Below are 25,146 nucleotides of genomic sequence, written 5' to 3'. Positions count from 1 at the left end.
TTATTTACATTAGAGGTTAGATGCTTTTTATTTGTTCACAATCCCCACTAATAGATTATAAGAGAATTATGAAATTAGTAAAGATTTGTAAATAAGCTGGTTATTTTTACTAACTAATCATGTTCTTTCTCAAGGGACAATGTAGTCAACTTGGGATTAGGTTGAATTCGTGACATTTTGAAACCCCTTTTCATTTTCCACTTCTCTTTTCTTCCTTAGAACCTCTTTCTCACCCACACATAATAATCAGACATGTCTTAGTGAGTAATGAGAAATCATTTACACACTGTTATGAACAAAATGAGTAAAGCTCTGAATCTGATGGATTTGTGGGAAGAAAATAATCCATTTCTCCTGGGGAATCAGAACACTGCATGATCTATTAGGCACCGAAAAAATGTGAATAAGTAAATCATGGTGAGAACAATGCTTTGTATATTTGAAACTAGATACTTAGATTTTATTCACTGTGTCAGTTTTAGTTAGGTAAGTCAGAATTAAAGAAATGGTCTGAGATACAGCCCAAGAGAAGGACCACATGGAGGGCGGGAACCACAGATCCCGGAGGGGAAAAAAAAAAAACAGGTTCCAAAAAGAGCCGAGATCACGGGGAAGTCCCAGATGGGGTAGGTACCACATCCCGCCTCCCCCAGATGGAACCCCGGTGACCAGAGGCCTCTACAAGCACAGCTCGAGTATGCGGGAACTAGGACTTTTTCTCAAAACCGCGCGGCCGCTTATGTGGCCGCGTGACATCTCTCTATATACAAAGTGATCAATGGGAAGTAAACCACCCAACCTTTCTCCCTGAAAATCAGAGTTAAGTTTGGAGCACGGCCACAGCCCCAGAAACACAAGGACTTAATGCAGAACCCAGCAGCTTGGAGCAGAAAAGTGAATGGACTATGCGTTAATCCAGGCCATCATGTCTGCCAGGAGGGGAAAGGGTGTTGCCCCATTCGCCCTCTCTTCTCTGGAAAGAAGGATGGCGGCCGCATGGGAGCTTTGTGGACAGCAGGTATGAGCCGGGGGTGTGGGGGCGACTAAAACCTCATGGGAAGGGGAGCATTCCGGTCTGTCCTTCACGCCCTACTGAGGTCACCAGTTGCCCCCCACGAGTGGCTCCCCAGCACGGCCACAACTCCAGAAGCACAAGGACTTAATGCAGAACCCAGCAGCTTGGAGCAGAAAAGTGAATGGACTATGCGTTAATCCAGGCCATCATGTCTGCCCGGAGGGGAAATGGTGTTGCCCCATTTGCCCTCTCTTCTCTGGAAAGAAAGATGGCGGCCGCATGGGAGCCTTGAGGACAGCAGGTATGAACTGGGGGTGCGGGGGTGACTAAAATCTCATGGGACGGGTGTGTTCCAGTCCGTCCTTCACGCCCTACCGAGGTCACCAGTTGCCCCCCATGAGTGGCTCTCCAGCACGGCCACGACTCCAGAACACAGAAACCAATTTCTTAACTATCTGACTTTCAGTAGAAATACTTCCAGGGTCAATAGGTAAAATAGCAGAAATCCAAAACCAACATTTAATTCTTGAACCCAGCTGTAGAAAGCAAATCACTTCACAATGCTTTTTCAGTATGTCTGATTTGGGGGGGGTAAATTCTAAATAATAGTGGTGAATCTTGTATTGAAACAGTGAATCTAATCAAAGCAGATAGAGTGTTAACTAGAATTCATCTGCCTCACAGGGACTGGGAGGGGTGGGGGGTGGGGTTTTATTGGGGTTCTTCATGGTAAAAAATAAGTATTGGTAAAGGGAAATCTGTTTGATATTTGCATGACTGAGACCTAAACCTGAAAGCTTTGTAACCTTTCCCACAGTGATTCAATAAATAAATAAAAAAATAATAATAAAAATAAAAATAAATATTAATAGGGTATTTGCCTTGCACACGGCTGACCCAATCGATTCCTCTGCCCCTCTCGGAGAGCCCAGGAAGCTATCTTGCCTGCATGGCAAAGCCTGGCAAGCTACCTGTGAAGTATTCCATATGCCAAAAGCAGTAACAAGTCTCACAATTTGTTGTGAGATGTTACTGGTGCCTGCTCCAGCAAATTGATAAACAATGGGAGGAAGGTGCAGACAGTGCTGTGCAGTGAATAGTTCAGTTCTTTAATGGTATACTTCAAGTGCTCAAAAGTCATACACAGAACACCAAAGAAAAAATCCTTCTGTAAAGCTCTGCTCTAAGAAATCATATAAATGACACAGCTCAATGTGAACTTTTTTCCAGTAATGCATAGAAATGTTACTTGGAGCAGAGTTTGATTGATGTTCTATATAAGAAAAAAAGGTCTTGGAATTGGAAATATAGTACAATGGATGGGGCACTTGCCTTGCAGTTGGCTGACCTGGGTTCGATCCCCGGCACCCAAAGCCTCATCCCTGAGCACAGAGCCAGAAGCAAATGTAAGTCAAGTAGCAGTGCTGTTTAGCACCAATCAAAAAGTTGTGTAGACAATGGAGTGCTATACAGCTGTTAGAAAAGATGAAATCATGAAATTTACATATAAGTGGTACTACATGGAAAGTATCATGCTAAGTGAAACAAGTCAGAAAGAGAGGGACAGACATAGAAAGATTGCATTCACCTGGAGAATATAAAGTAACAGAATGGGAGACCAAAACCCAAGAATAATCGAGACAAGTACAGGAGGTTCACTCCGGGGCTTGGAGGCCAGCCGCACATGCTAGGGAAAAAGGCAGCTCAGAGAGGGGAGCACCAAATAAAGGGTGTTGGGAGGATCCTCCCAGGATGGGAGATGCATGCTGAGAGTAGACTATAGACCAAACATGATTGCCACTCAATACCTCTTTTGCAAACCACAACACCCAAAAGGAGAGAGAGAACAAAAGGGAATGCCCTTTCACAGGGGTGAGGTGGGATGGGGGGGAGGTGGGAGGTTGGGAGGGACGCTGGGAGAATTGGAGGTGGGGAATGGGCACTGGTGGAGGGATGGATACTCAATCATTGCATAACTGAAATCCAAGCACAAAAATTTGTAAGTCTACAACTGTACCTCATGGTGTTTCACTAATAAAAATTAAAAAAAAGTAAAGAAATGGTCTGAATATTTGTCTCACTCCACTCAATAATTTACTTTCACATTAATTCAAGGGAAAAAATTATATTTTATAGAGCTAACCCATATAAACAAGAAATTCTCAATATGGCCTCTTTCATTTGAAATAAGTATGCTCCTTATTAGTATCCTATAGCTTGATTCCAAAACTTAACTGCCTTTAATGTTTTGTCAACTTATTTTTGTCAATTCCTCCTTCCTTGAAAGATCCTAAGCATAGCATTATTCATTCATTCTTTGTACATTTATTGGCTTTCTCTGTTGTAACTTGATAAGAGACTGTTGAAAATTCGAGGTGAAAAGACAAAAATCCTTTTTGGTGGTGTGGGGACTGGGGATACTGGAGCACAGCACATGATGTTCAGGGCTTTCTACTGGCTCTATACTCAGGAATTACTTGTGGTAAACCTTGGGGATGCCAGGGATCAAAACTGGGTAGACTGTGTGCAAGGCAAGCATCTTACCTGCTGTACTATTGCTCTGGTCTAAGACAAAAATCCTTATCTCCAGAAATTCAGCAATTGGAGGAATGCAAACAAGCAATGACAGGCTAATGTAGCAAGTGACCGCCTCATGGTACAAATAAAGATTTCCTTGTGGGAAGTTACAGAAAGACACAGGCAGGACTTCACCTAAAAAAGGCATGTGGACTTAAGTATTTTTGAGTGGAGATGTGAGGTAAGTAGAAGAATGATCAAGAGGGCAGAGGTCAGGTATAAGGGTACAGGGAGTGAAGAGATGACATATTCAGAGTTGCAGAATGGGTTATGAGCTGTGGGTGTACTTCTTGAGTCAGACCCATATAGTTTCTTGCTGTTTCTAGGTCTCCCTGTCCCCCAGTTTTAACTCCAACTAAGTTAAGGCAAATATTCTTATTCAGCTACCCACCAACATATCTGGATTTCTCTGAAAATCTAATTTAAAAGAGTACTCATCAATTATATAATTAAATGCATAAGCATTTATATGTATCAGTTTGTCTTTTTAAAATGAGAACTGCAATAGAAGGTCATCCTTGATCATTTCTCTGCACTGCTTTTTGAGCTCGGACATTAGCTTGTGATTGCCTGACACTTGCGCCAAGCCACGTTGGCAAAGGAGCTCGAGAGTTTCCAAAGACAGGCGTCTTTTTGTGGCTATCTCTCTCTCAGCGTTCCTCACACACTCATGTAGCTGCTGAACCAGTAGATTTTATTCTTTGCCAATGCTGTCAACAATGACTTCTTCCCATGTTGCCGCAATAGTGCTAAAGAGTTCCCAGTTGGTGGTCATTCTGGGAGTTCTCTTCTTAAACTTTGTAGCCCTTTCTCCCCATTCCGTGAAGTAGAATTTTGCACGAAGGTGATGGTGGTACGATTTCGTTTGGAATTTTGGGACAACAGCGACATTGATCAGGCAAAATCATCGATTGGATCTGATGTGGTAAATTTCATTGTGGAATTTCCCACCGGGAAACTCCTGTGTCCAACGACTAGATTTGGCCTTCTGGAACCCTGTTCGTTCCATTCTAAGTCATGGAGTTCTTCAGCTGATCTCAGTCCTATCTTGGCATTAAAATCACTGATGATGATCTTGTAGAAGGTGTGGTCTTCTTTATAGAACTTCTCCAGCTCCATGTAGAATTTCTCAATTTCTTCTTCATCATAATTGGATGTTGGTGCATAGACAATGAAGATAGAAACTGCCATCAGTGAGCCACATCTATTCCTTGTGGTTAGAAATGGGAAAAGGGATACTCCACAGTAAGACACTGGTGTTTAGAATGTGCTGGAGTTTAACACATGTCATGAAGAGCAAGTGTGGCCAGGTTAGAGTCTAAAACTGTACCTATAAGAATTGGGGTGGGGAATTGTCGACTAAAAGGTCCCCAGAAAGTGAGAGGATCAAATTTTCTTGTAAAAAGGTGAAAGAATGAGAGCTGGAAGATAATATAGTGGGTAGACACTTGCTTTGCACACAGCCAACCCAGGTTCAGTCCCTGGCATCCCATATGGTCCCCTGAGCCCACCAGGAGTAATCCTTGAGCACAGAGCCAGGAGTAAGTCCTGAGCACCATTGGATGTTCCTCCCTTTTTTACCACCCCCCCTCCCCACTAAGCCTGAAAGGTGAAAGGGGGCTGCCAAAAGCAATTTTGACTAGTTTCGGCAGGTGATTACTGATTAGCAGACAAGGAGGACAATGCGATTCTTAATATATATGCTGATTGTGGGTGAAAGAAAAATGATCTAAAGACACTGCGATGCCCAATAAATACACTGTGATGTTCTAGTTATCTTGGAAAACAGATGATTGGCATTTGTCTCTTTACTATTCTATTTGTGATTATTTCTATCTCTTACACTCCCCCATGAAGACAGTAATTAGCATTTGGAATCATGTCAATGCTTCCAAATGTGAGACAGATAGAATACACAAGTCCACTCAGAAGTGAAAAGTTTTCAACACTGACACGTAATTAAAAGTTTTGTGCTCATCACATGAAGAGACTGGCTACAACACAGTAGGGAATTTGCATAACAATGCATTTGTAGTACAGTAGATGAGTTCTGAAACACAGAAATGTCGAAGGCACAATGGAGAACACAGCTTCAAAAGACCATTTGCATTAATTACTGCTGGACCAGCTCCCATAGCTCTTCTGTGCTGACAAGCAGTGTGGGCCAAATCCCAGGTGCGTAACCTTTTAGACACAATAAGCGTGTGTCCTCTTAAGTGAGAGTTTAGTTCTCATGGCCCAGTTTCCAGGAGCCACCACAAAACAAAAAGTTTTACCCCAGCCTTCAGGTGCCTTAAATCAAGGTAAATCACAGCTTCTTATGATGTTGTCCTTGGGCATTATGGATTTGTCCTTTAATGTTCCCTAAACCATTCTTCTTTCTATTGTTTTGATAATAAACTGGAAATGTGTATTAGAGACAGAGAAATACACTTTTTTACTTATTTAGGTTATTCTATGGCATTTCGATTTAATTGCTAAATAGTATCATAGACAACTAAGCTAGGAATAAGAGGATGGATATTATCTGACTTTTGAACTCTGGTGCCTTAAAAATAATGATGCAATGAACTGCTTAAGGACAACCTTTTAAAATTATTTATTTTTGACTTTTTGGGTTACACCCACTGATGCATAGGGGTTATTCCTAGCTCTGCACTCAGGAATTACTCCTGGTGGCACTCAGGGGAGTATATGGGATGCTGGGGATCGAACCTGGGTCAGATGCATGCAAGGCAAATGCCCTAACTGCTGTACTATCAGTCCAGCCCCTAAGGGCAACATTTGTGTGGTGATTGGATTGGACACACTCACCAGTAAAATTAGACAGGATGAAGCTGCTGCGAACTGTCTGTGTCGATGTTTTTCTTCATGCTGTTTGTCTTCTGACCATTTAACAGGATGTAAATTCCTCCAGGTCGAAAGGGGGCAGGGTATATTAAAAAGGTATCTAGGGGCTAGAGTGGTAGCAGTAGGGCACTTGCCTGGCACATGGCTGACCTGGGTTTGATGCACAGCATTTCATATGGTACCCCCTTCTCCACAAGCACTCCCAGGAGCAATTCCTCAATGCAAAGCCAGGAATAACCCCCGAGCATCACCAGTTATAGCCAAAAACAAACAAATGAAAAAAATTATCTAATTGCTAGCAGCTTTATTTCAAAGCTCAAGATTTTAAAGAGAAAGTGAATTTCTAGTATTTACAAGAGGAAATTTATGCTTTTCTTCTGCAGGAAACACTCTTCTCCACCATTCCCACCCGGCAAGTTCTATTGATGCTTATGTCTCTATCTTCTGCACACCATACTAGGTCTATGCAATATGTATCCCACATAGCCTCATTTCCTTTCTCAGAACTTGGCATGACTCATCGAATAATTGAATGTTAAATTACCAATTAGGTTGTGTGGGGCGGGGCGCTGGGGGCACAGCTGGTAGTGCATAGGGCTTACTCCTGGCTGTGTTCAGAAATCACTCCTGGTGAGGCTTGGGGAACCATGTGGGGTGCTTGCAAGGTAAGTGCCTTACCCTCTGTATTTTTTCTCCAGCCTCAGTTTTAGTACCAATTTTATGACTTGCTGTTCTGTTACTTCATTACCTCCATGAAGACAAAGACTATTATTCATCACTGTTTCCCCAGAACTGGGCTCAACTCAGAGAAGGGACTGAGGAAATATTTGATGGATAACTGATGCTTTTGTTAAGTGTCACATGTCCTAACTCTCTGGATGAGAGAGGGCTGGATTTAGTATCATTTTAGGACAGATCCAAGCCAGATACTAAAATGAAAATCTAACTTTATCTAGGGCCCCTTGAATTGCTCTGGACTCAGGCCATTCTGACAGTGTTTCCTGGCTGTGATGAGAGACTAGGAACCTTAGAACTGCTAGAATGAACAGCAAATGTACCTTCTAGAATATCTGGGAACAAAATCTTGGGATGATTAACCAGAAATCTCCACTTACTAGATCACCTATATATTATCCCCTTCATATTTCCCTGTACAGTGATTCCAGGCCGAGTGGGTCTAATTCATTGCCTTAATTTTCTTCCACACAGCTTCTTTCAAAATCTATCTGCAATCCTCTAACCTCCTCTGTCCCCTGTTGGTTCTAGTGGTGGCATCATGATGACAAACACATTGAACAGTTATTGTGACTGAGAGTCAGGCTCCTGGTAGAGCATGGCCAACACTGAGCACTGATGCCACCTGATAAGAAGAGCCCACAATAGATTCTTTGCCATGAACTTGCCTCCTCCAGGTCCTGCCTGGGAGACTCCAGAACATTCCTGAGTCAGCCTGGACTTCTGCATCATCTGGTGCCATGAGGTTCATTACCAGATAAATCCAATAAACTCTTAGATTTTTATTCAAGAAGCAGAGATCATACATACTCTGATCATACATACATACTCAATGACTGTTCAGCCCCCTTGGCACTTCCAATTATCAAGGCCAAGATTCTAGCCACAAAGTGGTGTTTCCCTTGCCCTGACTTTCTGTAAGCAGAATGTTTCATCAAGCTCCTTCTCAGTGTCATCACGGGAGACATGTCCAGAAAGGAGAGATGATGCAAATCTCAGGCTGAGGGACCAGCTGGGGCTGCAGCTCTCGCACCCAACCTCATACATGTTTGGATGATTCCAATGAGTTACTTGTATTTTTAATTAATTACAGTATGACAGAAATATCTAAGTTTATGGAACTTAATACAGCAAAACAATCTCCTTCTAAAGAGCTAAAATTAATTGCTAAGAGACAGGAGGAGTTTCTATAGCTCATACAATGGCCTCACTTTCCCCATATTTCCTTAGGGAGAGAGGAAACCCCCTCCCTTTCCCCACCCCCATGCCAGATGTTCATTTCCTATGTAATCATAGGAAATCCTTCTATATAATTTAATTAAATTCATTAATTTTATTTTGGAGAGTTTTCCAACTGGTGCTTGGGGAACCCAGGGATCACTTTGGGGGATTTTCAGTCAACTGGGTCCAATGCCAAAGCCCGAGGACATTATGGGGCTTGCAACCTCCAGGGCTACACTCAGAGATGTCCAGGGAACCATGTGGAGCCAGGGAGCAAACTCAGATCAGACACATGCTCCAGCCCCATACTATCTCTTTGATTCCTCATTCTGGAGGGCCTCCCAAGCTCTGTTCAAAGGAACCAAGAGTCCAGGAGATATCAGGCCCAGTCGTAATGCATGAGGATATGGTGCTGCGTGGGGTGGGTCTGCAATGCTGGGGACCACCAGAGCTGCCCCTAGAAAACCTTATATATCTTAGTGTGAATAAATAAATATTTTTAATATTGTATTTTCTATTATATGTCAACATAACAGAGTTACAAGGCATACTGACCCAGAAGAAATTTATCTTCAAATATCTTCTTGCTTCTTACAATACCTACAGAACAGTTGGAAGATTCAATGGGTAAAGCCTGAATCTTTGTGAAAAATTATATGGATCCATGCACTGGTGAATTTTATTTGCTGTACAAAACAAAGAAGTGTGCTTTTCAGTGTAAAACAGGCAACATTTCTAACATTGCTGGAGACCTTTATTCAGCCATAAATAGAACATTTAGCTGTTGTTTTTTCCATTAGCACTAAGTGTGCAACTTTTCACTGTCAGCACACTGATGTCAGGGAGGAAATGATGATCCTAACTCACAGGGAGAAAATACTGGTGTGCAACATATTCACACTTTCTAACCTGTTTTGAGCAGTACGTTCTCTCTCAGCCTCTGTCTGAAAACCAGGGGAAGGAGGGGTTTTGGATGTACTGCAGAATTGCTGCAGGGAGCTGGGAAATCACAACTACCTCCCTAGAAAGAAGGGTTTCTCTATGGTTCAATTTCCAGTGTAACTATTACAGTGAAATGTAATTAATTGGCCTCTATCTGACTAAGAATATTTTTACAGCACGGCACAGAGGTTAGGTATATAGGTTTTAAAGTCAGGCCTTGATTTCTGCAGTGCTACACAGAAACTGCAGGAGTCTGGCTGGAAGGAAGGATTACTTCAATCCTCTACACACCAATTCCTACTACAGATGAAGTTGAAAATTAATCCCTAAGAATACTGCGCATAGAAAAAAGAACTTTAATAAAATAATCGTTGCACATGTGATATGAAACATTCTTATGAATCCTTCTAGTTTTCAACATAGATTACATTTCAGATAATTACTACTGATTTATTTGCAATCATGAATGTTCAAATAAATCATGAATTTATTTGCAACCAAGACGACTCTCACATTAAAGGAAAAATATAATAGATATTCTAGGCACTTACTTCCACTAGGTTTCCAAATTCTTACTTATAGAGTCATATTTCATAATGGGCATGTAATTAGATTATATTATCTAGCTCCAAAAAGAAACTATTTCAAACAACTTAAATTTATTTCTGGCTATAAGAAACAGTTACAGCTAAACTATTCCTGTCTTATTTGTAAAGTCATATTGCAGTGGGATGAGTACTTTTATTTCGGGGAGTTTATCATAAAAAACATGTATGTGTGGGAAAGGGCTATTAATTCAGCTGATGCATATTGCTCAAACCCTGAACATGACTGATTTGTGGCTACCTCCTGGAAGTTGAGATTCTGGGATCTTCTGGTGGATAAGAGTGTTCTGCCTAAGATCTTGGATCATACTGGACCATTTTGCTAAGATGGTTTATATCTTGAGTGGGTGCTACTCTGCATAAGTCTGATCCATCCTACAGCCTCAGCCTACCAGATGATAAGTACATAAGATGTCATTGATAAAGGAATGAACTTCATCTCTGTAATTATATTGTGATGGAAATCCTAGAAGCTTGAGTCTGGCTTCCTCTGAACTTCACTTTATGAACTTTCTCCATTCACGTTCCCACTGAATGAATATAACAAGTGAGTTTTGTGAATACTTCTAGAGAAATCACCAAGCTTGAGGGTAGTTTTTTCCAACATCCAACAAAATATAGATATTATTTTGAAAAATAGGCTCATTGCAATGTATTGTTTCATGATAGGGAAACTGAAAAAAGACAATGCTGAACAGGTGATAAACAGTTTGACAAATTAGGGTAAATCACTTTGATATTATAACATCATTAACAGTAATATATCCATCTGCTTATCATGTCGTTATAAAATGCTTAGGATGAAATGTCAAATGAAAGTGCAAGATACATAATTGGATGCAAAGTGTCAATTCAGGTATAGAAAAAATTTGTACTTACAGTGATAAAAGACTGAAAGAACACATGCCACTACACAACAGCTTCTTGAATAACATAATTATATTCACTTTCATTTTATTATAACACTCATGAGAAAAAAAACAGTTTACTTCTGGAGAGGGCCACTATCTGTGTGGAGTTTGCATATGCTCCCCACATCTGAATAATTTTTTCTAGTTATTTAAGTTTTCCCCACATCCCAAACATACATTCATTAGGCCCCTGAAGTGTCTAAACTGCACCTGAGTGAGGAGGTGTGTGTGTGTGTGTGTGTGTGTGTGTGTGTGTGTGTGTGTGTGTGTTTCTGTGAGTGCATGTTCTCATGCTCTATTTTATCCAGGATCAGTTCCCTCCTTGTGCCCTGACTCTCTGGACAGATTCTAGAACTGTACCCCTGAATGGTATAAGCAAGTTGTAAAATAAACAGGTGAATGAATGAAAGGACAAATGAATGGGCAGATACAAATGCTTAATATTCTAAGTGTCCTTGGTTCTTTATTTGGAAGCTTCATCATGTTTCTGAGACAGAAATATTCCATAGTACTTCAGTCTTATACCAATAAGCCCAGGATAAAATTAGTTTTTGTTATAAGTCATTTCTAGTGAACATTCTTTTATTTATTTATTTATTTATTTTGGACAGTGTCAGAATCAAACATAGGTTTCTAAACACACAAGACATACATTGTGCCACAGAGCCACATCCCTGGACCCAGTTTCCCTTAAAGGTGTAATTTAAAAGAAGCTATTGATAGTTTTATCTGAGGACTTACTATATATTATTAATGTTTATTCATGGGCTGTGAGATTAGGTGCCATTTCTTCAATTTCTCCTATATTATTTTTTTCTTAGAGAAAATTTTTATCCTATTGTTTGAGTTACTTCTATGCATTTCTTTTTGTTAATTTGTTTTTGGGCTATACCCCATGGTATTCAGGTCTTACTCCTGATTTTGCACTCAGGGATCACTCCTGGCAGGGCTTGAGGAACCATATGGGGTTTGGGGGATTAAACCTGGGTCATCACGTTCAAGGCAAATGTCCAACTTGCTGTATCATCACTCCAGCCCCTATTTCTATGGAAAAGCTAGAACGTATTTGGAAAAAATTACAAAAATACAGAAAGAGCACGAAAATTAAATAAACTTATTATCCTCATAACTTTTCTCCAATTAGATAACAATATTGCCACACTGATAATATTTACTACTAAAACAATATTCTACCCTTTCTGTAAGCATACAAAAAGTCATAAATGCAAAGATTTATTTCTATTTATTTCTACTTTAGATCTTAAATAAATTGGGTTATGTTCTGCACCCTGCTCCCTTACAGCATATTATTGTGAGCTTGATCATACACATTAAAATATAGATATACATATTTTAATGGTTATAGAGATATTCATTGAATGAAACAGCATAACTTATTGAGATATTACATTATTCATGAGTATTTAGACTGTTCCCATTTTTTTATGTTATATCATCAGAGTGCAGGAAAAATATCTACCATCCTCTAGCTAGATGAACAATCCAAACAGCGTCAAACAGGTTAGTAAGAGAATCACAGTCTAATAACATGTATATGAAGAATTTACAGGACAACAGTCTAAAGAAAAATACTCAGCCCTGGGTAATACCCAGTTAAGGCATGGAGGGGAGGAGAGATTGAGTAGAGCAAGGAGGAGGGACCCCATTCTTTCCTGTAAGAGTAAAGAGATGAGTTTCTCAGCTAGAGAGGACAGTTCCCTGATAAACACACAGCTGGAGACACCCCCAGACTACATTCATCTAGGTCAGAGAAAGGGGCAAGCAGTGATTGCTTTTTCAATTAGGAAAAGGATTAGGACTAAATTGGGGCAAAAGCTGCTCAGCCTCTAGAGCTTTACCGCTTAAAGAGTGTGCGTTCTGAAAACAATTTCTCCCAAAGGCGCACAGACCATGATGACACTTACTACAAGGGCCAACTCTGTCTATATCGCAAAAAAGTTCATCTGACTCTCCTGCAGACACAATTGCATGTAATCAATGTTGTCAACAAGCTCCCTTCCATCTACTCCTACAGCCAGAACAAGCACTTTAACGAGAGGGATTCCTGGAATTAGAGACACTGGATTCCAAACTCTACACAGATTTTTGTTGCTGTTTTTTTGTTTTTGGGCCATGCCTGATGATGCTCATGGGTTACTCCTGTATCTACACTCAGAAGTCACTCCCAGTGGGCTTGGAGGACCATGTAGGAAACTGGGAATTGAATCTGGTTCAACCTCGTGCACAGTAAACACCTTACCCACTGTACTATCTCTCCAGCCTTATAAAAAGATTTTAAAAAATAATTAGAAATTGGAGCTGGAATGATAGCATAGCGGGTAGGGCATTTGCCTTGCACGCAGCCTGACCAGGGTTCAATTCCCAGCATCCCATATGGTCCCCTGAGCACCGCCAGGAGTAATTCCTGAGTGCAGAGCCAGGAGTAACCCCTGTGCGTCGCTGGGTGTGACCCAAAAAGCAAATAATAATAATAATAATAATAATAATTAGAAATTCAATCCCAAAAGCCTGTGCCAACATTTATTCCTATTTTCACAAAAGTGGTTGCTGGCCTGGGAGCCTTGTGGAGAGCAGGTATGAGCCGGGGGTGTGGGGGCGACAAAAACCTCATGGGAAGGGGGGCGTTCCGGTCCGTCCTTCACGCCCTACCGGGGTCACCAGTTGCCCTCCACGAACGGCTCTCCAGCACGGCCACAGCCCCAGAAGCACAAGGACTTAATGCAGAACCCAGCAGCTTGGAGCAGAAAAGTGAATGGACTATGCGTTAATCCAGGCCATCATGTCTGCCCGGAGGGGAAATGGTGTTGCCCCATTTGCCCTCTCCTCTCTGGAAAGAAAGATGGCGGCCGCATGGGAGCCTTGTGGACAGCAGGTATGAACCGGGGGTGCGGGGGTGACTAAAATCTCATGGGACGGGTGTGTTCCAGTCCGTCCTTCACGCCCTACCGAGGTCACCAGTTGCCCCCCATGAGTGGCTCTCCAGCACGGCCACGACTCCAGAGCACAGAAACCAATCTCTTAATTATCTGACTCTCAGTAGAAATACTTTCAGGGTTAATTAGCAAAATAGCGGAAATCCAAAACCAACATTTAATTCTTGAACCTAGCTGTAGAAAGCGAATCACTTCACAGTGCTTTCTCAGCATGTCTGATTTGGGGGGAGGGGGTAAACTCTAAATAATAGTGGTGCATCTTTTATTGAAACAATGAATCTAATCAAAGCAGATAGAGTGTCAACTAGAATTCATCTGCCTCGCAGGCATTGGGAGGGGTGGGGGGTATGGTTTTATTGGGGTTCTTCGTGGTAAAAAATAAGTATTGGTAAAGGGAAAGGTGTTTGATATTTGCATGACTGAGACCTAAACCTGAAAGCTTTGTAACTTTTCCCACAGTGATTCAATAAATAAATAAATTATTTAAACAAATAAATAAAAAAATGTGGTTGCTGGCCATAACCTCACCAATACTAGCTGGGATAAATGATTTTTATTTTTCTAATTCAATATTTTATTTTTCTAATTCAAGTATTGCATCTTAAAAAAATGAAATGTTCTTAGTTGTTCATAAATTTGAAAATATCTTCAAACATATGAGATCATTACTTTGTATTTTGATGTCTGGGACTGGAGCGGTAGGGTGTTCGCCTTACAAGCGGCCAACATGGCCGACCCGAGTTCGATTCCTCCGCCCCTCTCGGAGAGCCCAGCAAGCTACCGAGAGTATTGGATATGCCAAACACAGTAACAACAAAGTCTCCAATGGAGACGTTACTGGGCCCGCTCGAGCAAATCGACGATTAACGGAAGGGCCTTTACCTTTACCTTTACCTTTGATAGGTCTGAGTTACCCACACTAGTTTTTTTTTTTAAATTAAGTTGCATTTTTCCAACTTATCTTCCATTCTTAATTGCATGTATATTAACTCTTGGTTGCAGCATTTTATTTATTTATTTATTTATTTATTTATTTTTGCTTTTTGGGTCACACCCGGCGATGCACAGGGGTTACTCCTGGCTCTGCACTCAGGAGTTACTCCTGGCGGTGCTCAGGGGACCATATGGGATGCTGGGAATCGAAACCGGGTTGGCCGCGTGCAAGGCAAACGCCCTACCTGCTGTGCTATCTCTCCAGCCCCGGTTGCAGCATTTTAATCCTTTTTACTCAATACTGTCTTTCATTGTAGAACATTTGAAGATTTTACAGCTGAATCTATGATTTTTAGAAAGGTTTCCAGGTTTTAGAACAATATTTAGGAATGTTTCCTCTGTTTTCTAATTATTTTATTATAAGGAAAGAGGAGGGGAGCGGGTTGAGTTTCCCTCCCTTCCCCAAGCAGAACCCCGGCAGCCAAAAACCTCCAGAACCCAGCCACAGCCATGCTCAAGGCCACTCTCCACATGCTTGGACGAGCCTCACTCATGAAGGAACTGGCAGAGGAACCCAGGTATGAGGGACCCTGGGCTGAGATCTCCAGGCCTGCTCGGATTGGGACTGGGTCTCCTCCACCCAGATCCCCCATTTTCTAGTAGCTTGGCAGTCACACCCACAAACTGTCCCTGACGCCATGTAATCCCATCAACGGCCAAGATCCAGTGACTATAAAAGAAAGCTTCCAGAGCACGTGACCTCTTATAGTCTAGCCCATTCTTGTATTTTTTTATATACATTCTCCATTTCTCTTGGAGAGTGTGGCAAGCTACCAAGAGTATCCTGCCCATATGGCAGAGTCCGGCAAGCTCCCCGTGGCATATTTAATGTGCCAAAAACGGTAACAATAACGGGTCTCATTCCCCTGACCCTGAAAAGAGCCTCCAATAAGACACCATTGGGAAGGACGAGTAAGGAGAGGCTGCTAAAACCCCAGGGCTGGGATGAATGGAGACATTACTGGCGCCTGCTCGAAAAACTGATGAACAATGTGACGACAGTGGTACAATGAAAAAAGATATGCCTAAAAACATGTAATTAAAGTTGCTGTCCTTCAGGCTGCTCAATTGTTGAAAATTCACAATATTTTTTCAAATCTTCAAAATTTTTACTAGAAAAGAGGCTTCTTTTTTCATTTTTTTTCTTTATGTGGAGGGTAACAAACAGCCATGCTCAGAGGCTACGCATGGCTCTGTGCTCAGAAGTGTGCCCCCTGCTGGTGATATGTGTTGATTGCGACTTGAACCAAGGCCAACTGTTCTGCAAGATTCTCTCTCCAAGTGAGGTCACACAATTTCTTTTCTCTGCTCTTTTTTGCACTTGGAGACAAAAAACTCCTGCCTCTCTTTGTCATAAGTTCCCATTCTCTTAATCCCCATGCCTGTGATTTTTGTGTCCCTTCCTGCACACTACCTTGGGTATTTTAAGAAATATGAAAGTCATAAAAAATAAATAGGAAGATGACCAAAAGAGAGGAAATAAATGACACATTTACTTTAAACTTTTTCAGGTCAGTCGTTTTAATACATATCACTACAAACTCTTGGGTGATGACAATTAACTGGCATTCAGCTGATGGTATTATAAAGCTCCTGTTCTCACTCTAATTATTAGTCTACAAATCTGTTTACCTTAGCTTACTCCCCAAAGGTAAGAGCTGTTCTAATTATCCTTGAATCCAAGTCACTTATGGCTTAAAGCAGACACTTAGAAGTTTGCAGAGTGAATGAACAACAAAAAAAGTCACTCATAAATAAAAGAAATCTAGGCAAAAGTAAACAGCCCAACTGCTCCCAATGTCTGTCTATTGTGAGTATATAGTAGCATTTTCAATCACGAAAGAAGTGTTTCTGCAGATGGCTCAAAGAGCTCAGCCTCAATTAGACTGAACTCTCTAAGGAATGGGAAGAAAGAATCAGTTTCTGGCAACATTCCTTAAATTAAGGGTCAGCACTATGGGTAGTAATGACAATAGCCCAAACCCTTCAAAGTCACAAGAAATTCAATTATTTGAAACTTAACTATAATATGTACTTCTACCTTGATTTTCAGTTTGATGATGGAACAAGACAATGTTAAAAACTGATTTTGTTTAAGAAATTTGATTTTACTCAAATTAGAAATTCAAACCAGTGGAATAAATACAAAGCCAAAATTCAGTAACAACATTTGTCTTTTAATAACAATACATTTGGAATACAAGGAAGTCCTAAGTGCTGATGTTAGATAACTTAGAGGATGATATCCTGCAATCTTTAAGTTTCTGCTTCATCTCTCCAATCTATGCCTTCCTCTTACAACTTAATTCTACTTTCTGTGGGTTTTTAAGCAATGCGTCTTCTCACCCTAACTAGCCAAGAAGACAAATACGGCCTCTCCCTACTGATCTTGTTCTGATAATGGTGAAAGAACAGACCATATCTTAGACCAGCTCGCACTGTAACCTCCACTACCACAGGTCTGCTGGGCTAAGGTCATGGAAGATGACAGCAGTGATGAAAAAGGGGGAAGCATCTGACCTGTAATGTGAGTCACTGAAGTCCACAGCCAAAGCCTGTTCTAGCACATCCCAAAGGGGGCGACACTGCACATGGAAACTTATCTAAGATAAACCACACACTGGACACAAAACAAAAAGCAATACATTTATGATAATTGAGATGTTATCAACTGTCTTTTCATAAAACAATGCCATAAGTTCAATCATAAAAAGAAGTTAATAAGGCTCAAATACAAAAAGACTAGATAATATGCAACTGAATAAACTATTGAGTGAATAAGGAAATTAAAAAGGAAACAAAATGTTCCTGGAAACAAATGAGAATGAAGATATGAGCTAAAAGGCATATGGGATACAATAAAGTAAGTTCATAACAATGTAGATTCATATCAGAAAACGAGAAAAGGCTCAAATAAATGTTATACTGGCAACAAATTCACCCCTAAAGGAACTAGAAAAAGAAGAACAGTAACAACAAAAAACATCCCTATAATCAGTAAAACAAAACCAGAACACAAATTAACAGACAATATAAAGGGATCAATTAAACCAAGAGCTCATTCTACAACAGCACAAACAATTAACTAGGTTTAACTAAGAATAAAAGAGAGAAAATTCAAATAAGTAGGGTCAAACAGAAACAGAAAAAATTATTATATAGTATTCTGAGTTGGAGAACTTAGAAGAAACTGAATAATACTTAGAATCCTACAACCTCCATGACTGAATCCAGAGAAATAAAAAATAATCAAATTATATGGGCATACAAACAAACAAAAAGACCATGTGGTTTTAAAAAAATCTCCTACATAGCAGAACATTTGAAAAAAAATCACGAGATTTTTTTTGGGGGGAAAGGGGTTCTAAACAATGTTATTTCCTGTCTTTATCTTCTTCACATCTGAAAAAATTTATTTCCATGAACTCTAATGTCACTAAAAGAGCCACTGCATTTTATTATGTAACTATATAATACTTTATTATTTTTATTATTATGTAATGCTAAATATTGAACTCAGGACTTCACACTTGCAAGACATGCATTCTGTAACTCAGTGACTTCCTTGGTCCAAAGAGTTACCATTTTTTATTCTGCAGTGCTGGGGATCAAATCCAGGGCCTCACATGTGAGACCACATATGTGCCCTACCATTAAACCACATCCCTGGAACTATGAGACGTTTTAAGCATATATTGGAGTACAGAGACTAATGCAGGTAACATTCTATCACCCAAAGTCCACAACAAGCAATGTGCAGCTAGTGTTGTTTATCTTTTGTAACACATTCACTCCCTTGTCATCATTCTGAATTATGAGCATAAATAATGACACATCATAAGACACTAAATACTCATCTTCCGAATTGCCGTACCATATTTGATAGGGTTCAAATATGGTAGCACCTACGAGGGCGACGAGAGGTCGCCCCAAAAGCCTCTAACCCTCTCGGAAAGACTGGCAAGCTACCGAGAGTATTCCACCCACACGGCAGAGCCTGGCAAGCTATCCGTTGTGTATTCAATATGCCAAAACCAGTAATGACAATGGGTCTCATTCACCTGACCCTGAAGGGTTCACCAACATGCCAGCACTGAGAAGGATGAGAAAAGAGAGGCCGATAAAATCTCAAGGCCAAACTAGGCTGCCACAACGAAGGAAGACAAAAATGATCATCTGTACTTTCAATGCACGTACGCTAGCATCAGATGCATCCATCGAGGACCTGATGGTACAAGCGCGAATGATCAAGTACGACATCATTGGTCTGACCGAGACAAGAAGGCAAGAATCTCACCATGCTGTTTTCGACACTGGAGAAGAATTGTTCCTCGGAACATGCGATAAAAGAGGTGTTGGAGGCATCAGTGTCCTTGTCAACACAAACTTGGCCATGAGCATTGATTCATTCGAATGCCTAACAACCTGAATTGGACGTTTACATTTGAATAGATGTGGCTCACTGCTGGCAGTTTCTATCTTCGTCGTCTACACACCAACATCTCATTATGATGAAAGAGAAATTGAGAAGTTCTACATGGAGCTGGAGAAGTTCTATAAGGAAGACCACACCTTCTACAAGATCATTGTGGGTGATTTTAATGCCAAGATAGGACCGAGAAGATCAGCTGAAGAACTTCACATCGGGACCCATGGCCTAGAATGGAACGAACAGGGTGAGAGACTGTCTGAGTTCATCATGTCGACCAAGACCATCCATGGTAACTCACAGTTCCAGAAGGCTGAATCGAAACGTTGGACATGGGAGTCTCCCGGTGGACGATTCCACAACGAAATAGACCACATAATATTCAATCGACGGTTTTGCCTGACCAATGTCGCTGTTGTCCCAAAATTCCGAATGGGATCGGACCACCGTCTCCTTCGTGCAAAATTCTACTTCACAGAGCGGGGAGAAAGGGCTGCAAAGTTTAAAAAGAGAACTCCCAGAACGACCACCAACTGGGAGCTCTTTGGCACTATTGCGGCAACATGGGAAGATGCCATTGTTGACAATATTGACGAGGAATACGATCAACTGGTTCAGCACCTCCATGATTGTGCGAGGAACGCCAAGAGAGAGATAGCCACAAAAAAAAACGCCTGTCTTCAAAAACTCTTGAGCTTATTCACCAACGTGGTTTGGCACATGCCTCAGAAAACCGCAAGCTAACGTCCGAGCTCGCAAAGCAGTGCAGAGATGCGATCAAGGAAGACCTCAAAGAGAGAAGAGAAGAAGTGCTGGTAGATGCGGCAGAAGCCAGGAAAAGTATTCATAACGTCCGCCTGTCCTTCGCCAACTACAAGACCAAGATGACTGCCCTCTGAGGTCCTGATGGATCTATCACATCCTCCAGAACGGCAATGGAGAAGATTATCCATGACTTCTACTCAAATCTTTTCGATAGCCATGTCCACTTGCCGACATACCAAATTCCACAGGATGGATATGTCGTTCCCATCGTTCTCCCTTCCGAAATTCGACACGCCATTTCATCGGTTAAGAAATGAACAGCACCTGGCCCAGACAAGGTCAGATCTGAACACCTGAAGAACCTGCCGTCAGTAAGTCATCAATACACTGGCTCGGCTCTTCACACACTACCTGTCTAAATGCAAGGTTCCATCCCAATGGAAAACCAGCAGGACCGTACTACTGTTAAAGAAGGGAGACATCCATGACATTGGCAACTATTGCCCGATCTGCCTATTGTCTGTCATCTATAAGCTATTCACTCGAGTCGTCCTAAATAGGATTGGCAGAACACTAGATGAAGGACAACCATGCGAGCAAGCCGGGTTCCGCAAAGGATTCAGCACCATCGACCATATCCACACGATAACCAAGCTCACTGAGGTTTCTCGGGAGTTCAAGATGCCGCTCTGTCTAACGTTCATTGATTTAAAGAAGGCCTTTGATTCTGTTGAGACGGAAGCGGTCATTGAAGCCCTAGTCAATCAGGGCATTCAAGTCCAATACATCAAGATCCTCCGTGAGCTGTATTGCAGATTCACTACCAGGATCTCACCATTCTACAAAGAAGTAATCATTGATATCAAAAGAAGGGTGCGGCAGGGTGACACCATTTCACTGAAACTCTTCAGTGCCAACCTCAAGAACATCATGCAACGACTGGTATGGGAAGGAATGGGAGTGAAGATAGATGGTCGGCAACTACACCACCTCCGCTTTGCTGATGACATTGTTTTAATAACACCAAACATCAGCCAAGTGGCACAAATGCTGGCCAACTTTGACCGTGAGTGTGGAAAGGTAGGACTACAGCTGAATCTTACAAAGACAATGTTTATGAGAAACAGCCTCGTTCCTGACGCCCCATTCTCTCTCAATGGAACGACCATCTCCGATTGCAACAGCTATGTGTACCTCGGTCGAGAAGTCAAAATGACAAATGACCTGGCACCCGAGCTGTGCAGGAGGAAGAGAGCGGCTTGGAACGCCTTCAAGAGCGTCGAAGAAATAGCTAAGAGGACAAAGAACCTCCGGCTCTGGGCACATCTCTTTGATTCCACTGTCCTTCTTGCATTAACATATGCCTCAGAGACCTGGGCCCTACGCAAACAGGATGAGAACGCTATTCAGGTCTCCCAAAGAAGAATTGAAAGAGCTATGCTTGGAATATCACGTTTCACTCAAATGAGAGAAAGAATCCGGAGTTCTGACATCCGTCAACGATCAAGAATCAGGGACGCTGTCTTGTTTGCCAAGGTGTCAAAAATCAGATGGGCTGGTCACGTAATGAGATTTAAAGATGACTGCTGAACTAGAGCTGTTACTGACTGGATTCCACGGGATGTCAAAAGACCGCGTGGCCGTCCACCTACCAGATGGTCAGACTTCTTCATCAAGATCATGAACAATCGGTTTGAGGCTCTTCACATTCCTAGAGTGAACAGACGCCATTGGGCTACACTAGCACGCGACAGGTACAAATAGAGACATTACCGGCGCCCGCTCGAGCAAATCAACGATTAACGGAAAGTTAAGTGATTAAGTGATGAGAATAAATAATTCAATTATCTTTACACTAATCCCTGAAAGCACATCATTTCACATATGTGTATTTATAACATAAAACTCAAAAACTCAAATATTAACAATTTCTTAATCTCAATGATAGTTAATGTTTACACTTCTTTAGTTATTTTCTAAAAATTCTTTATGATGTCTTTAATTTAAAAATAAGTTTCACAGTGGGCAACTGGTGGGCATGTCTTGGTCTTTAATAATTTACAGGCTCCCTATCCATCTCCTTCCATCCCAAATTATTTGTTTGATGTATGCTTTTCAAAATAATGTTTTGTAATTGATGCTAGTTGTGATTTAACCAGTCAATTTCCCAGAGCTTTGCTAATTCTACTTATGCAGACTTATTTAAAATACTTCTCTTTCTGTTTCTACTAATTAGTAGTTAAATCTAGAGGCTAGTCAGCTTCACCATTTCTCCCAACAATTCTGGGATACACTGGCTGTTGGCCTAAGGCATATTCCTGCTCAGGGGACCATATGTGGTGCTGCAGATCAAAATGGGATTGACCATACTCAATACAAGTGCCTTAGCCCCTGAAGTATATTGCCTAATTCCTATTTCAGGAATATGGGTAGAAATGTGAAGAATTGTGACCTCTCTAAGAAAAGATCTAGCAATATCCTCGCATTGAGCATAGTGGTCCTGCACTGAGGAATCAATCCCATAAGGAGGAAAATCGCCCGCTCCAGACCTCTCTTGCAGCACTGTGCACAGAGCCAAAGACAGTCACAAAGTCCAAGTCCCTCAGTGGTGGTGCGGTTGAATAGGTAGATCATGGATGAGCCACACAGGTACTCACTGACAAGGAGGATGTGCTCTACTGTCTTGAAAGTATTTTCAGGGATGGTCTTTAAAAGCAACATATAGAAAAATAGGGAAATGATAGTCCAATTATAGAAATGCATCTAAGCTCGTATGTGCGTCTGTATACAAGTTTGCTGTGTGACCACATGAACATAGATAAAAAACAGGAAGGATAATTAACAATGAAGCAATGAAGGGGAGCATCCACAGTGGACAGGGGTTCACCATGCCTTCTTCTTCTTGTGCCTTCGTATAGTGGCAAAGCTAAGAGCTACATGCTGGGTATCTCTGAAGGGAAATAGATGCTCTCGTGTGAGATGGAGTGGAGAGAGTGAGGTAGGGCTGTGAGTGGGCTCACTGACCAGTTCTGCAGACAGGCGCTTTCCCTTGTCACACTTGCATCAACTAAATCTCCTGTGCTCACGAGCGTCATGCATCTGGAAGGGGAAGGGACCTGTTTTGCTGGCCTGGGTTTATCAGGTACAGTGTGGCCCCTCCACAGTAGCTGCTGAGCCCTGGCCTCCAGCATTCTTGAGCTGGATCCCCATGGCGGGAAAGGACTCCTGGACTATTGTGGAAGCAGCATGTCTGTGCGGAGCTGTGGCACTGATTCCCCAGGAGCAGCCTGGAGCTCCTGAGAGGCTTTCCACTGATTGCCTCCTCCACTTTCTGGAGCCAAGTGTCAACCTGACTAAAATAGCTGAACTCTTCGTGTTTTGGTAACTGATTCCATGTAATGTCAGTAGACTCCATAAAGGAGGGAGAGGAATTTGTGAGAATTTAAGCAGATGGATATATCTGTGTGCCTTGAAAGCAGTATTATTAATATTAATTTTTAATGCCAACTGCAACTCATCTGCTGCACAAAGGGGTTTTCAAAGACCTTTGAAGGCATAAAGGGCACTTGTCCTCGGAGGATTTCAAGGCAGAGAGACTTACCAGCAGGTGTGGACATGGATTTTGGGGCTGGAAGCAAACTCCTGCGGGGTGTTGTCACATTGGAGGACGCTGGAGGGGTCATTCGACTGGACCCCTTGGGTGCATCTTTGGAAGGCAGAGATGCCTTCAAGGAAGGCTGGTCTTCATTCCCAGAGGTTGAACCTGTAGGAGGTAGACAGCTTGTTCATTATAACTTCATGAAAAATAGATAGACACCCCCTCCCTTACCATTTGTAGTTGCCAACCCTTCCTAATCCCATCATCTGCTTTAGAAATTGCCCGAAGTCACACTAAGGGGTCTCGCAAAGTGTTTCTTAGAACTAGATGTTGAAAAAGAGCTCCCTATAGTCGTCACGTGAAAGTTTATCACTTAAGTCCCTTGTGAAAGGGGAAACACAACGGTCCAGAGCAGATTCATTCCTCTGATGACTGACACACGTCGGCACATACAGATGTTTCTTCTTTTTCCTTCTTAGTTTTTTAGGCCCCACTCCTGATACGTGGGCATGTTCCAGGCAAAGCTCAGTGGCCCATGGGTTTTGGGAATTGAGCTGACCCTTGAGTTGCCCTGGGCCAATACACATGGTATGTTTTGGTTTTGGTTTTGAACTACACCCAGTGGTGCTTAGGGCTTCCTCCTGTCTCTGTGCTCAGGGACAGTTCCTGGTGGTACTCAAGGAATCAGTTGGGGTACTGGGGATTGAACCCCTGGTTGGTTATATGCAAGGCAACCATCCTGCCTGCAGTACTCTCTCTCTGGTTCCACATATGTTTTTCAGTGGGTGTGTAACTTTACATGAACGTGATAAACATTTGATAACTCACAGAGGACAACCAACTTTTTTTTTTTTGAAAAATAGTAACTCAGGAAACTTGTGAATATGAATGTATACAAGCACCAGTGAAGCTAAAAGAATGTGAAGTATGAAAACAGAGAATCCTTTTTAAGTAAAGAAGGTTGAAATCCTGAAGTGTTGCCAACCCCAGGGGACCCTGGATGAGAGCCTAGTTTATTTCAAATGCAGGTAACATTTCTTGAAGATTTTCATTTATTATTCTCAACCTACCATAAAGCTTGTTTCTAATACATTTTTTTCTGAATTTTATACAAAGGAATGTGCATGACATAATGCACAAAGGTGCTGAGGCCCTGACTTTTCCTTCTAGATCTTTCCAAAGCTACTGCAGTATAACTTCTTAAAGACAATGAAGAGTCCTCCACCTCTCCCCCATTCCCATTAAAGCATACATTGTCCTTTCTTCTTTTTGGGCTCAGGATCACACACTGGGGTGCTCAAAGCTCACTCTTAGCAGGGCTCCTGGTACTAGAGATTACACTTGAGTTGGCCACATGCAAAGCAAGCATCTTATCTGCTGTAAAATGGCTCTGGCCCCTAAAGCATGTTTTCTAAGGATAACTCTGAGTACAGCTTGGAGGTCTAATCTAGCAGTTTAAACAGGGAGCTGAGTGTACTGAGATGAGTCCTTGTTTGCAATAAAATTAATTGTTAGGAAAGTGTGGAAACTGTCTAGATATATAGAAACTAG

The 25,146-nt window shown here is 41.7% G+C and overlaps 1 protein-coding gene across 2 annotated transcripts in view; it reads right to left on the bottom strand.

Moving 5' to 3' along the window:
• MTUS2 (microtubule associated scaffold protein 2) overlaps positions 1 to 25,146 on the bottom strand; it is a 402,576-nt gene that overhangs the window by 145,004 nt on the left and 232,426 nt on the right. For both annotated transcript variants that reach the window (XM_056108589.1, XM_056108597.1), the window contains exon 4: positions 23,599 to 23,760. In XM_056108589.1, the coding sequence (XP_055964564.1) occupies positions 23,599 to 23,760 (162 nt within the window). The remainder of the gene's footprint in view (positions 1 to 23,598; positions 23,761 to 25,146) is intronic.

This window comes from Sorex fumeus, unplaced genomic scaffold (assembly GCF_029834395.1).
Source record: "Sorex fumeus unplaced genomic scaffold, SorFum_2.1 ptg000008l, whole genome shotgun sequence".
In the NCBI taxonomy this organism is placed as follows: Eukaryota; Metazoa; Chordata; class Mammalia; order Eulipotyphla; family Soricidae; genus Sorex; species Sorex fumeus.
This window is presented reverse-complemented; position numbering and strand designations above follow the sequence as displayed.